The sequence below is a fragment of the Convolutriloba macropyga genome, chromosome 1 (genome assembly GCF_964194025.1).
Source record: "Convolutriloba macropyga chromosome 1, txConMacr16.3, whole genome shotgun sequence".
In the NCBI taxonomy this organism is placed as follows: domain Eukaryota; kingdom Metazoa; phylum Xenacoelomorpha; order Acoela; family Convolutidae; genus Convolutriloba; species Convolutriloba macropyga.
Window position 1 is genome coordinate 4,597,394 of NC_134468.1, and position 14,497 is coordinate 4,611,890.

Genomic DNA, 14,497 nt, shown 5'->3' on the forward strand with positions numbered 1-14,497 from the left:
GCGAGAAGTTGGAAGGCGAGAAGTTGGAATATTACAACGCTTCAGTTTTATTTATTTTGAAGGAAAACCCAGCAGCTGCTCACAAACTTGGGCACAAGCAAGGTTTCAGAAATTGAATGATTTTAGCTGAAATGTCACAAAATAACAGCAGTTTGTATGAGAGGTTCATATTGTGGTTGTTGTTCTCTTTTGTTCCTATATGAGAGTATATATATATATATATATATATATATATATATATATATATATATATATATATATATATATAATGGACGCAGATAAAGCCCTGGGTTGGCAACTCTGGGTCCACAACTTTTGGTATTTTTCTAGGAAGTTGCGAAGGTACGTGACTCTTTCAGGTGGAATGGGAGAAGAAGCCAAGATAGAAATTAATGGCCTCTCTGGGACCTCTGCTGTCGACAATATCAGAGTCTCAGATCAACTCTTATCACAACAACAAAGTGCTAGCAGCCTCTCATTCCATAACATTGTCTATACAGTGAAGGTTGGAAAGCCGTGCAAGAAAGTAGACAAAGTTATCTTGAGAAATGTCAGTGGGATTTTTGAGCCGGGTTTGAATGCGATCATGGGTCCGACAGGTGGTGGGAAAACCAGTTTGTTGGATCTGTTGGCTAAGAGAAAGGACTCCAAGGGTCTGGAGGGAGAGATCATGTTGAATGGCAAAATGGTTCCAAAGAACTTCAAATTGATTTCAGGGTTAGTTATTAATAACTTTTATGATCTTAGCTATCTCTTCTGCTTCTCCTTTAGGAGAGTAGGTTATGCTGTAAGTAGTTGCATCTATTTTTTGGAGAGCTTCATTTAATCGGGAGAGTTCGGTTAGGGGACATTTGCGGCAACAACTGAGATGTGTTATTGGTCGTTTTGGTTTGTACTAAACTTCGTGTCACAAATATACCTTTTTTGGCAAGATTTATAAAACAAGTGCATTTATAAAAGCTGAAAATAAAGGCAGATCCTAATTATCTCCTTGTAATTCTTACGTTGGCATCCCAGCTAGTTTTGAAAAGTTATTGAAATTGAAAAGTTTATTGAAAGTTTTTAAACCGTGTCTCTTTTTAATTCAAAATTTTCCCTTTACCGTTTTGAATTTCTTTATCCTCTTTACTCTGTGCTCGTTGACTTTAGTGTCACGGACATTTGTGGGCGATCATTTCATATAATTCTCATTCTTGAATTATCTCTCTCCAAATGACTCCTGAGGTGTAACATATATATTTCGAGGATGACTAAGGCAATTGAGATTTTGGGAGTAAACGCTAATGAAGCTAATCAAGGTAACTTTTACTGTGCGGCTTCAATCTCTTCTCTTTAAACTGATATAGCTCTGTAAAAACGAGTGTTCGTATCTTACATTCACTGTTGATCTTATCGGTTGAGATGTGGTTCAAGTGCCCTGTGACAGCGCTGACTATCGACGATTGGTTTCAACTATTCGCGAACTTTGGCTCATGGAATCATGTATGAACAATACCAAATTTTAATTGACAAACTTGGTTCAAACTTGTAGAAGGTATATAGAGTCCGTTTGGCCTGGACCAAAAATATGGCAAGTTTCTCTAAGTAAATAATTCTTGATGTTTGAATATTTGTGTTCACACGTTGACAAAAGGATTTGTTCAAATCGAATTTTTATATGATAAACTTCTTGCTTTGGAATCGTTTTCATTGCCGTTCCGATTTTCAATAGCTCTGAATTTTCTTTGATTCGACTGTAAATGGGCAAAATTTTTGCTTCTCTAACTTCTAGAAAGACGACGAGACTGAGACTCCCTACATCGAAAATTAAGATCGAATTTTGTCACTTTTTCCTTAAAACGGCAGTCCCACGTAAAGTCAACTTTAAAGTTCCCACATAAAGTTCCCAAATTCACAACGCAAAAACTAGCGTGTGGTGGTAAATACATGACCAAGTTGAGCAGATCTCTGGGAATCACAATCTTCTATATTGATTTTTTATAAAAGTGTTGTTAACAATTTTCCTCAATTTAGGTCTCTGGAGTTTAATAAGTATATCAATTTTAATTTAATTCATGTAACAGATTTCTAAATAAAATTGTAATCGGATTGATTCTGAAAATGCTTGTCCAGAGCATGCAGTTGACCATTTAAAGTTTTTGTAGAGCGTTTTTTGAGCGTGTCAATTGATTCAGAATTGAAGACACAGTTTCCGCCGTTACACATCTTTATCTTGGTTTGTATTCTCAGTTGTCAAAGCTAGGGGTACGGTTTTCCTTAAATTATGTCTTCTGTAAATTAATTTAAATTGTTTTGACGCCCAATTTAACGGTAACTGGACAATAGAAACAAAAAATTGGGACAATAGATTGAAAATTAATCTCTATTCTCATTGGCTGAAATGAAGTGTTATTGATGCTCTAAAACGAAGTTTAAAAACAATTACATTAGTCCTGTGGTCTTTTTATGCGATTTTTCGCTTAACGGATTGATTCTTCGTCTCAGCCTCTCAAATTTTCATCTTCAAAAAGGGATGAAACAGGTAACGCACGGAGAGCTTTAAGGGCTCTTAGAGCCTTTCGGCTTTCTAGACTCTTAGTATACGATTCACCAAAATTTTTTTTGGGGACATAAGTGAAGGGCGGTTCTCCCTCCCCCCCCCCCCCCCCCACTTCACCTCTTCGCCGTTACCCCCTCTCCACTTCACGCTCAATCCCCACCCCTGCACATCGTTCCACTCGTAATCCAGCCCCCTCCCCCCCCCCCCCCCACACACACACACACCCGCCACGCTCACCCACGCTCAATTAAGATAAACCTAGCCGGCCTAAACCTTAGCTAGCTACTGACGAAGTCAACCGCCAGTAGTTTGAATGCAATTTGTCCGAAGTTACCGGCCTTGGGACTTGATATGAATCTATTACAACCGAGCATATTGTCAAGACCGAACATGTTATACCCGAGTGCGTGAATCTGATTGGCCAATATGCAATTTGGGATCTTTTCATTTTGTGCCTCCAGCTTAGTGGGTGCATATTATTTGCAGGTGCATATTTTGCATAATGATTTACTATTTAATGGCACGTTCTCCCTGATTGGGGGTGCAGAACGTACTTGGGGGACACAAACGGAAAAGATCCGAAATTTGAATAGTTTCGTTTCCGATCTATTGTCCTAGCACTTAATTTAACGTATGTATTTTGGGGTTTTCTAAGTGCAGCAGTTTATCCACTGTTTTTCTAATAACGAGGCTTTATTTATAATACCTTCGGATATTGTTGAGTGTCTTGTTTTTGGTGGACAAACTGTTACATGCCTCAGCAACATACGGTAAAAATTAATGTCTCGTGTATTTAAGATACGTTGTACAAGATGACGTGGTTTTGGGAACTCTTACTGTTCGGGAGAACATTCAGTTTGCAGCTAATATGCGAATGAGAGGCAACCTGTCACATAAGAAAAAGGCTGAGTGGGTGGAGGAGTTGCTGCGTGATCTGGGACTGGAGAAGTGCAAAGACACCAAAGTGGGAACTGACTTGATCAAGGGAGTGTCGGGCGGAGAGCGGAAGAGGTGCAATATTGGCATTGAACTCGTGACAAAGCCACCAGTGCTGTTCTTAGGTAAAATAGACACTCTAAGTTAAAGTACACTGTAAAAGACCATGTCTCAAGAACGATTTCAGCTTACTAAAACGTCAAATTTTGTACGTTCTCAACCAAAACCTTCCTCCGCACTAGTTAATCGCTCTCAACTGCTGGGGTCTTTTTTGATGCAATTGTTTTATATTACCAATTTTTCGTCTGATAATTTTTTGTCTGACCAACAAATTTTTGTAAAACTGATCAAACCCGAGGGCATTAAGTCACTGAGCAGTTATGTTTGAGCCTTACAAGTTTATAAATATGCGATTTCGGGAAATTTTTGAGGAGACATAAATTCATGGTGTGAAGCCCCCCCCCCCCCCCTTAACCTTAACGAACTGTGTAGGTGTTCGTTATACATACATGCTCTGAATAATTATATCTTAGCTTTTCCCTCCTCAAAGGAAGTTACGTGCAACCAACTTTAATACACGATAAGTTCCTTAAAATTAGATAACTTTTTTATCAACGTTTTTACCTGTACTTTGAAAGGTAGGGCTAGAACAATCTCCATTTATATTTTTGTTATATTTTTGAATTCGGGTTTTGTCAGCAGGACTAATCAAAATGAGTCTCGTTAAAGGAGACTTGGTAAAAAATAACAGGATTGTTGACGACTTCTGGTTTAGGATAGCGTAATATCTTGGAGCCGGTTGTTTTGCCACTATTGAATCTAACAGACAACGTTGCACAGAAGCCTTATTGGCTGTTTTGTTGAATTGGGCACCAATAGAACAATTTTTTTGTCGAGGGTATTCCACAACATAAGGCCGTTTTTTACACGTATTAGGAAAAGTTACGCGGATTTGAAGAGTTGAAACGGACCAAATTGTGCGACCCAATCTGGTAGGGATGCTATCATGTGATGGCACGTAAGTAGAAAATAGGTCAAAAACAGGCAGTTGCCTGTATTATATAGTTTATTGAATGTTGGCGAAGACCTGAGAGATGATGGATCAGCTGATCGAACGCAATTTTTGCGAGTCAAGATTATATTGTCCTTGGTGGAACTAAAGTATCTCAGATGAAAGCCTCCTTTAGCGTATACGTTTTCTTGCTACCCATCGTATACACTGGAGCAACTTTTTTACCGATAAGAAAGTCTCAATGATTTGCTGCAAGTTGGTGCCAATTGTCATTTCTTTGGATTAATCTATTTTTCCGTCTAAAAAGCAGCATCTGCGATGGGCACCATGAAAGATCTTAGCCGGAGTAAAGAAAACTCACTGAATGTTCCTCCAGCAGAAATGTTTTCTCCAGCAGAACTCTGAAATGTCTCCCAATTCACACATAGTCCGTTTTAGGTCTTATTGTTTGTTTAGTCAATGAAAATTCTTGGAATTGTACGTCAGGATTTGTCCTGATTTGTTTTTTTTCGTCGTGTGACGCTAATTTTCGTTTTACATTTGTTCACACAGCCAAGCTGAAAAAGTCAATTTTTCTGAATGACTTCTTCCTCTCAATAACTGCATTTGCGCGCTTGACGTCATTTCACATTCTCTCTCTAGCAAAGGTTTTAAGATCAATGGATTTTGAGCATACGTCAGTTACCTCACTAAATAAAATGACTTTTGCATTTTAAAACTTAAATTTAATTTCAAATAGTTTAAAATCAATGGAACTTATATGTGATGTAAAGGTTCCTAATAAAAGGCTTCTACCGAATGAATGTTAACCAGCTTTTTAAGTTTATCGCTGAATGTTTTTTACTTAGCTTTTTGAGCTGCCTCGTTTTTTTTTCAATTTAGATTTGTATCTGTTTCTATCTCTATTATACGGAACGCAAGTCTATTCTTTCGCAGCTGTTTCGGTAATCTGCAGGATATGTTTCTGATTTCCGCAGCTTTTCTTAGCCGAAATTTATGATCAGAATTAAAACTAAATGCAGATCATTTTCGTAGTCAATGTTTTTGTATCTTTTATCTTGTACGTTCTTGTATTATATAGTTTATTGAATGTTGGCGAAGACCTGAGAGATGATGGATCAGCTGATCGAACGCACGCAATTTTTGCGAGTCAAGGTTAAAGCCCGGAGGTCATTAAGTGGCCGTGCAGCTCTCTTAGAGCCTTACGCTGTACTAATATCATCTGAAGATTTGACGCCCTCTCCCCCTTCCGCCACTCCCCGGAGCACCTTCGCCACTCCCCTGTCCGCCTTTCTCCACATTGCGATTAAAAACCCCATCCACTCCCCTCGTGTTATTTCTATCTCTAACCCCGTACGCTGTGATGACCCCACCCGCGAGAGCCCAACTTCTAGCAGTCATTAGCCACAGCCTGGCCTGTCGTTTGAGATCGATTCACCCGACGTTAATGGTTTGTTTTTCAGTTCTCTCGAACAATATTTTTATTGACTTTACGTCCTTGATATGTTGCTTTTTGTGTGCTTCAAATTAGTCTTCGGCTCACAATTTTTAGCTGCGGAGCTCAAGTGAAGGAACTGATAGAATCTGAATTGTAGCGCAGTTTTACAATTGATTGTCCGTTATATGAATTTTATATCTAATTTACCAGTAAGATCTTGAAACAACTAATCTCGAACGTAGTTTGTGGCAGTGATATTTGCCGTGCGGTCTTTTTTATAGCTGCGAAGCTGTAAGCTGAGCGTAGCTATATTGCGGTGCTCTTGGTTTTTTTTTGTTTCGTCGTCTGACGCTTCATTTTCGTTTTACATTTGTTCTAGAACATTCTGTCTCGTCACTGCTTAAATGGCTTTTTCGCGCTTGATTTCACGCTTTCTGCGTGACCTAAATTGCGGTTATTCAGAAACAGAATCTGTTCCTAAAACAATGTTGATTGTAAGAAAACAGATTGTATGGTCCGACAGCCGAGTGGTTAAGGCGACTGGATGTTAATCCGGAGATCGCCGGTTCGAGACGCGACAGGGAAATTTTTTTTGCACCCAAAAACAACCTCCTTTGAAATAAACTTGTAAGTTTTATAGGCGGCGGCGATAACTATTATCAACTCACTTCTGTATCTTTTTCCATCTGTATTTTACGGCACGCAAGTCTATTTCGCAGCTATTCCGGCAATCTGCCGGCTATGTTGTTGCAATGTTTCGCTTGACCAATTTTTTGTCTGACCCATTTGACTTTTTGTTCTCAAAAATCAAAAACGGGATAAACAGGTAACGCTTGGAGGGCATTAAGTTCTCTTAGAGCCTTACGCCTAACCATTGTCTCGGAATGCGATTTACCAAAATTGTTTTGAGGAGACAATTTCGTTGTGCAAAGGGTAGTTCTTAATCTTGAAAGTTCGCCCCCAATCAATCACCTCAACCCCCTCCCCCCCCAATGAATCATCTCAACCCCCGCCCCCTCACCCACTCGCCCCCAACACAGCCCCTGTCCTCCCTCTTCTACCTGGCGGTTTCGACCCCCCTGGTGTAGCCCTCCCAACCCTACTCTCCCTAATCGGTTGACCCCCCCCCCCCCCCACATTGCGCTAACACCCATGCAAGTATCTCTAATCCCCAGCTAGGTACTACCGAAGCCAGTCGCACGCCGTCGTTTGAGAGCAATTCGCCCGGCGTAAGTCATATGTTAAATGCTTTCAAATTCCATATCTGGCAGTTTGGTTTAGATGAGCCGACAACAGGCCTAGACGCAAGCACCTCTTTCCACGTTTTGACGTTGCTGCGGGAGCTAGCTGACCAGGGCAACCGAATCATCATCTTCAGCATTCACCAGCCGAGGTTTGCCATCTACCGGCTATTCGACAGACTTCACCTTTTGTCATCTTTCGGACAAACAGTCTACCATGGACCAGCCAATCAGGCTGTGGATTATTTCGCAGCCCAAGGTCTGGTATGTGAACAGTACAACAACCCTCCAGATTTTTTTCTGGACATTATTCTGAAAAACAGTGGGTCCAGTGAAGTTGTAGAAAGTGCCGTAGACGATGATCAGAAGCTACACGTAGATAGTGAATCTGAAAAACGTGATTTGGCGCAATTATTTGCGAGTTCGCCCGAAAATGAGAGATTGATTGCTCAATGTGATGCTTTGAGTCTGAAAGCTAATGAGTTACCGGATGACACGAATAAGTATGAAGTTGGTTATGCTGTGAGTTGGTGTGCTCAGTTTTATCACCTTTCTGTGCGGGCATTCAAGAACCTCATTAGGAACCCTCAGACATCAGCCGCGCCGTCGGTCATGGTGATCGTTTTATCATTGATAATCGGAATCCTGTACTGTCAATGGACCACAGATATGAGTGGGTTTCAAAATCTGTTTGGAGCTTTATTTTTCGCCACATTGCAGATGATGTTTGGCAACATGGCAGCTTTGGAAGTGTTTATTGAGGGACGCAATCTGTTTCTCCACGAATCGGCCAACGGATTCTATCAAGTTTCTGCATACTTTGTGTCCAAAATTGTGTGCGATTTAATACCGCTGCGAGCACTTCCAACTTTCATCTTTTCCACTATTTTTTACTTTTTCCTTCGTCTCAAACTGGACTTTGGTCTGTACATGTTCTTCGTCCTCGTCAATTTGTTGGCGACAATGTCTGCATGCTCTCTGGCCTTTTTCTTCAGCGTTTTAACTGGCGTGTTCTCAGTTGCCCAGGCTTTGGTTTCAATCAGCTACGTGGTTATGATCCTTTTTACTGGTCTGACGTTGAATGTGGAAAGTATCCCAAAAGTGTTGCAGCCTCTCAAATACATCAGCATTCCCAGATACACCCTGGAAGCGCACTGCTCTGCTCAGATAACGGGTCTGAACTTCTGTGGGAACATCTCAATGGAGGTGAATGGATCTGATATTTCTATGTACACGTGCCAATCGGGGGAATCTTTGTTGGACCATCAAGGAATCGACTACGGGTTGGCGGAGAGATGGATCAACTGCAGCTGTTTGTTAGGATTTGCTATCGTGTTCTTCGGTCTCACGTATTTAGTGCTCAGACTAATTCCGAAGAAGAAATGAAACTCATTTGAAATGAAGCAAAAAAAGTTAAAAAAAAACTTTGATGTCTAAATTTAGTCTCAAATAGAATGGTGCAGGTATGTTGTGTTCGTACTTAGTTCATTGTTGTTCGACTTAGGAACTTTTCAACTAATCTCTGCCTTTGCTGCTTAGTATACTATTGCGAACCAGTTTAGTAGTAATATAGTGAGCGACAGTCCACGGGGAGGGTGGGGCCCCATGTATTAAGATATGGTATAGCGTATTTATGCCCTATCTTAATACATGGGGTGCAACCCTCCCCGTGGACTGTCGCTCACTATATTGCTACTCAGTTTAAACTACGCTTTACCATATTATCAGCTAATTCTTAATTGACGAGGAGCCTGCATTCTACAATTATTACTGACCGCTTGTCACAGCAAAGCCTGGGGACACTTAACTCAGGTTTTTTGTTCCTGAAATAACAAGTCGTGCTTTGGGTCATAGTGTGAAATATTTTTTTTATTGAAATGGCAAAGGAGGATAATTGAAAAGTTGTCCAAGATGTCTTCTTTTAAATTCACCCCAAAAATGTTGCTAAGGTTGTTAAGGTCACAAAAAATTGTGCAATTTCAAATTACTTCTTTTAGATAGTTCAGTTACTAATCATACATACTTTATGTTGCGTTGTTTAAGATATAATTTGTAGAAATTATAGTTCTTGATATTTCTTATCATGTCTGTTGAAAAACGGATATCAAATTTACCCTTATTTCTGTGTTAGCTGGTCACACTGGTTGCTGTTATCAATCTGCAGTGCTTATACAATTACCCAAAGCTTCAGGTGTCAAAATTTTACCCTTTAGTATTGTGCAATTTTCAATTTAGCAATTAAATAATTGGATCTTTTCCGTTTGTGCCCCCCCCCCCCCCCACCAGTACCTTATGCGCCCCCCAGTTACAGAGCACGTGCCATTACATAGTAAATCATTATGTAAAAATATGGCACGTGCGTCCGGGGGGCGCAAATAATATGCGCCCACTAAGCTGGGGGGGGGGGGGCACAAACGGAAAATATCCACAAATAATTTATTAGTGAGTTGTAGCAAATCTTGTGCAATTTTAAATGTAGTGAAATTACATCTTTATGCAAAATTTAATTAGGTCGCAGTACTTTCATCGATTTTGATTTATTTAAAATTTGTAAATCTTTTTCAGTTATTCTTACTGTCTTGCTATTTATGGAGTTGAACTTAATTTATGATAAGTCGATGTAAAATTATAAAATCTGAAACCTCGAAATTTATTATTGACCTCTAATTTTTATTAGCTTAGCAGCTAACAAAACGATTGCTGAAGGACGCAATTGTAGCGCTGCTGCATCGTTGGCAGAAACGCTTGCGCTCATCGGGTGTTCATAAGTTGAACCATTACTAGTTCAAAAAGTTGGTTTATTATTTGGTTTTTGATTAATTGAATTATATTGGTTATACTTTTCTTACACTGAATCATTTAACCCTGTATACAGGTTAACTTGCAAGCGTCAAAAATCCAATTGGGCTAGTTAATAGTGACAAAAAGTCAGAAAACTAAAAAAATAACAACGTATAGAACTCAAAATTTATCAAAAAATTTTAAGAACACAAAGTATTGGAGCCATTAAAAGAACGAAAGTTTAAAATTTATGGTAAACTGAAAGCATTTTGATTCTTCACTTGGGTCTCATTGGATTATCAATGGGTCCTCTTTGTGAAGTGTCTATGTGAGAAAAAAACAAAAAATGAAATGTTAAACAGTATAGAATAGCAGGAAAAATGCGTATGAAAACACATTGAGTAAGCCCTAAAGACAACAGTAAAAAATATAACCAAAAGAAAAATTGATGTTCTGTCCTCCCTTCCTCGCTATATAAATGTTGCGCCTCCAAACGCACGTCATAGTTTAATGTAGAAAAGTGCAATATAACCAAAACGTTCATGTTGAAACTATGTAAAAAATCTAGAACTCCAAAGCAAAAGAATTGCGTTCAACATGAAACCAAAAATCAATTGTTCATGTGAATAATTTTACTATCTTTCTTTCTTTTATGAATATAAGATTGGGAATTTTTGAACGCTCTTAAATAGGGGAGGAGGATACTCTCACGATGAAAGCCAAATTTTCACCCAGTTTTTGTAATATATTTTTTTTTGTGTAGCTGACGGAACACATTCCAGTCAGTTATTTCCTTTCCTCTCTCGTTGCTTGATATCTCATTGTTTGACATTAAGAACTTGACATACTAATGACATGAACTTTCAAAAATTCAGGTTTGAGTATTTTTCTCTGTTTGCTCGGTGAAAGACAAGTGATATAGAGCTAGAGATTAGCAAGGCTTCAAAAGCATGAGCATTCTGCTCAAATAGCGACTGAAAAACCTGAAAAGGGTGCAAAGGTATCTGAAAGAACAAACTAAAAAACTTGTTATGAATCATTACAAGAGCGGGGAGGGGGGGGGGGGGGTTGGAGAAGATGGAGACAACGCGTTGCTGATTTTGATTTTAGTATAAAAAATCCTGAGAATCGCGAAAAAAATGCTACGCTCAAGCCACACCACCCTGGACAGATAAATAAAATTTGACTTGAACGAGGAAGATTTATAGCGAAGAAATAAAAAATCTAAAATGAAATTCTGAAAATGAATTATTATTGATTCGGAGTTTGGTAAAACTGGACCATCAATTTTTAACGTGAATTGATATTTAACGTCGAAGCGATATGTCTTAAATATAGCTCAATTAACCCTACACCACAAATTTCAATTCATTTAGCTAATTACGGTCAAAATTGTCGCATTTAAAATATCCTATATATACTCGCCATAAAGACAATATATCTGATTATGCTCTCTCTTTTTTAATATTTCAGATGGTTATAAGTCTGTTTTCTCAACCCTCAACTCATCCTGTTCAGTCCTTTATTTCTTTCAGTTAAAATGAGCTGAAAACTCGTTTTTTTCACGTTTTTATGGGTTTTTTATGCAATGCAAATTTGAAACTCCTCCATGATTTGCTTTATCCAATCAAGTTCTGAGGACACTCGTTGGAATAAAGTAGCTGGTCCATCACACGCAAATTCATTTCCATGGCTTACGATTCCATACAGACAAATTGGTTTATTAGTGTAGCGTTCCAAAGGGTAAAGTGGACCACCGGAATCTCCAGAGCAGGGCTCCATTTTTTGGCTCACAGAACTTTGACCGGCGCATATTTGACTGTAAGGGTTGAATTCGGTGAAGTTACACAATTCGGGGTAATCTCTTTATCAGCAGCTGTTTCTATTTGCAGGGTTCTTTTTGTTCAAATTTCTGAGTAATCATATAAGGCCATACATGATTTGTATGATTTGAATTGATCAGATGATGAATTTCTTGTAGAAATTCAAAGATCATTCAAAAAACAAGGCGGCTCGGTAATGTGCAATGGCACATAAGGTTCCGACCCCGCCCATCCACAATTTTGTGGATGGGCGACCAAATGAGGAACAGATAGAAAAACCCAAAAATTATTTTTTGCGAATCCCAAAAAAGCCCAAGTCTTTTTCAAAAAATTCTGTATGAACGATAAGATAACCTCCAAAACAAATAACTCAGTGGAGTAAAAATTGATGCATTAGATTGCTGTAATATGTCAATATTAAGAAAGCGAGTCAAAACGAACAGCAAAATCAAACAACAACAACAACAAACATTAATTATATCAAAAAATTTATGTCCCTCTTAAAAACTAAATTTAATAACAAAGTCAGCATACCGTCAGATAAACCTGAAACTAAACAAAAATAACTTAAAAATCACCAGAAAACATATGCGACCAGTCCATAGAAAGGTTGGGTAACAATTATACAAAAAAGAACAAAAACAGAAAAGTAAAAAAAATTAACTTATTTTTTTGAAACAATTAACTTCAAAGTAATAAATACCATTAGGAATAAATTAATATTACCACAAATTTGCGATTACCACTGCTTCTATAGAAGGGCATTAGGACCTGACCTTATTCATTTTATAGAGCGGCTAAAAAGAACAACAAAGAACAAACAAAATTTAAATTGAAACTTGCCAGAAAACGCTGTCAAAACCGTCAAGCCAAATTTTGGCACTCAAAATATATTTGATTGCGCCTTCTTTAAACAGCTATAATGTAGTACGTGGCCATTCATTAGTAAGACTAGGTAACAAGTAGACAAAAAAGCGGAGTGCTAAAGTATGTAATACTTTTAATTTTTTTTTCGAAACAAAATTACATTCAATGTCATGAAAGGCATTAATTACAAAAAGAGCTATTTAAATATCGTCGTTTTTTCATGAAAAAGAAACCCTCGAGATCTGTAATTATCCAGAATATTTCTTGCATCTACAAAAAGAACGTCAAATATGACAAAAATCAAATTAATTTAATTTTTTTTTGTGAAAAAGCGGTGTCGAAGCCAGTAAGGTCATAACAAAATCTTAAAAAAAAAGATTTTTGGACACTAATCCCTTTTATTCCCTTGACACCCATAATGTCATATTTGACCTGTAATCAACTAACGAGATTAGGTAACAAAAAGAAACATAAAAAGAACAAAATTGCGAAGTTAAAAAAGTTATTTTTTAATTTTGGAAAACGATGGGTTTGAAAGTCATAAAAGCCATCAGCTATCTGCTAATATCAGAATATCAGTTTTTCTATTCTTCCATGAAAAGCCAATGAAAGCTATCACTAAACAGGAAATTTCATACGACCGAAACGACAAAGTATAAATGACAGTTAAGACAAAATTAAAAAATTCAATTGATTTCTTCAAGAAAGAGGCGTCGAGGCCATTAAAACGATGATTTATATCTTTCAAGATTTTAATATGTTCAATTGTGTTTTAATTTGAATGCTAATAAGGTGACATGAGAACTGTCAATAATGTGATAATGTGACAAAATTAGAAAACATGAAAAACTGGCAAATATCAAAACAAACAAAAATCTAAAATCTTGTAGTATCAAAGCCAGAAAACAATAATTTCAGGCTTAAAACTGCAACCGAGAATAAATGTTAACTCAGTAGAAAGAAGAAGCAGTCTTTTTTTGCTGACACTAAGCTGGAAGTTGAACAAATTAAGAAAAAAATAGAGGAAAAGTTAATTAAGCCATTATTTATTGAAAAGTCAATTATTTTTTAAAAAAAATGACCATAAACTTTCAATTAAAAAACTAAATGAATTAGCCTGGAGCTGTTTCGCAAGCGAATTGGTTGGACCTATCACTCCTGAGCTTTGATTTGATATGTTCTGTTCTTTATTATTAAAAAAAGTCTTTTTTTTAAAAAAAAAGACCGACTGATTACAACCCGATTTTTTTTGGATTGTAACAGTCCAAGAATGGCCCAAAACTACCCCTGTTAATACTTATTGTCCGTTAAGAACAATTGATTTTTCAATGTTGTAGATATAGATATTTTCTGAGTTGAAACTCAAAATAAATTTTGCATTTTTGATAATCAACGAGTAAAGTTAGCAAAAAACGGCAAAGTTTTAACTACAAGGCACTCTCTGCGGACTCTGAAGTAGAAATAGCCCCCCTCTGAGTCTACAAAGATTGTATGAGTGTTGTTTGGGGGTGTACTGTAGGCAAATTTAATCAAAGTGGACTAAAGTAGCTTATTTCGTGCTGTTGTTGATGAAAAAGGCTAAATTTTGAAATGTTTATCCAGATTTTTTGACCAAAAAATTAAATCAAAACAATCAAAAATGCTTGTTCGTCTTCAAAAATGAAATCAACGACACTATTCTTAAAAATTATAACAAATTTTAGCAAAATTGACGAAAATTTAGGCAAAAATTCCGGAAAATGTGAATAAAAACAACGTGAATTCACTCTTCTTTTCTCAGAAGTTTAAGCCTCGATAACTCCCTGTAGAAAACGAAAATTAAAAAAATCTTTTTAATTCCATATTCTACGCTGGACGAGC

General features: G+C 37.5%; 1 protein-coding gene across 1 annotated transcript; it reads left to right on the forward strand.

Annotated features, from left to right (window-relative positions):
- Positions 1-363: 363 nt before the first annotated feature.
- LOC142344854 (broad substrate specificity ATP-binding cassette transporter ABCG2-like) lies at positions 364-8,698 on the forward strand. Its single transcript, XM_075396886.1, has 3 exons — positions 364-717; positions 3,338-3,600; positions 7,207-8,698. The coding sequence occupies exons 1-3, from the start codon at positions 365-367 to the stop codon at positions 8,550-8,552; spliced, it is 1,962 nt and encodes a 653-aa protein (XP_075253001.1). The 5' UTR covers position 364; the 3' UTR covers positions 8,553-8,698.
- The last annotated feature ends 5,799 nt before the right edge of the window (positions 8,699-14,497 follow it).

Coding starts and splice junctions, on each gene's coding strand:
- LOC142344854 (XM_075396886.1), top strand. CDS start 365: ATGGGAGAAGAAGCCAAGATAGAAATTAATGGCCTCTCTGGGACCTCT. Junction 718..3,337: donor AACTTCAAATTGATTTCAGG/GTTAGTTATTAA, acceptor CGTGTATTTAAG/ATACGTTGTACAAGATGACG. Junction 3,601..7,206: donor GCCACCAGTGCTGTTCTTAG/GTAAAATAGACA, acceptor AGTTTGGTTTAG/ATGAGCCGACAACAGGCCTA.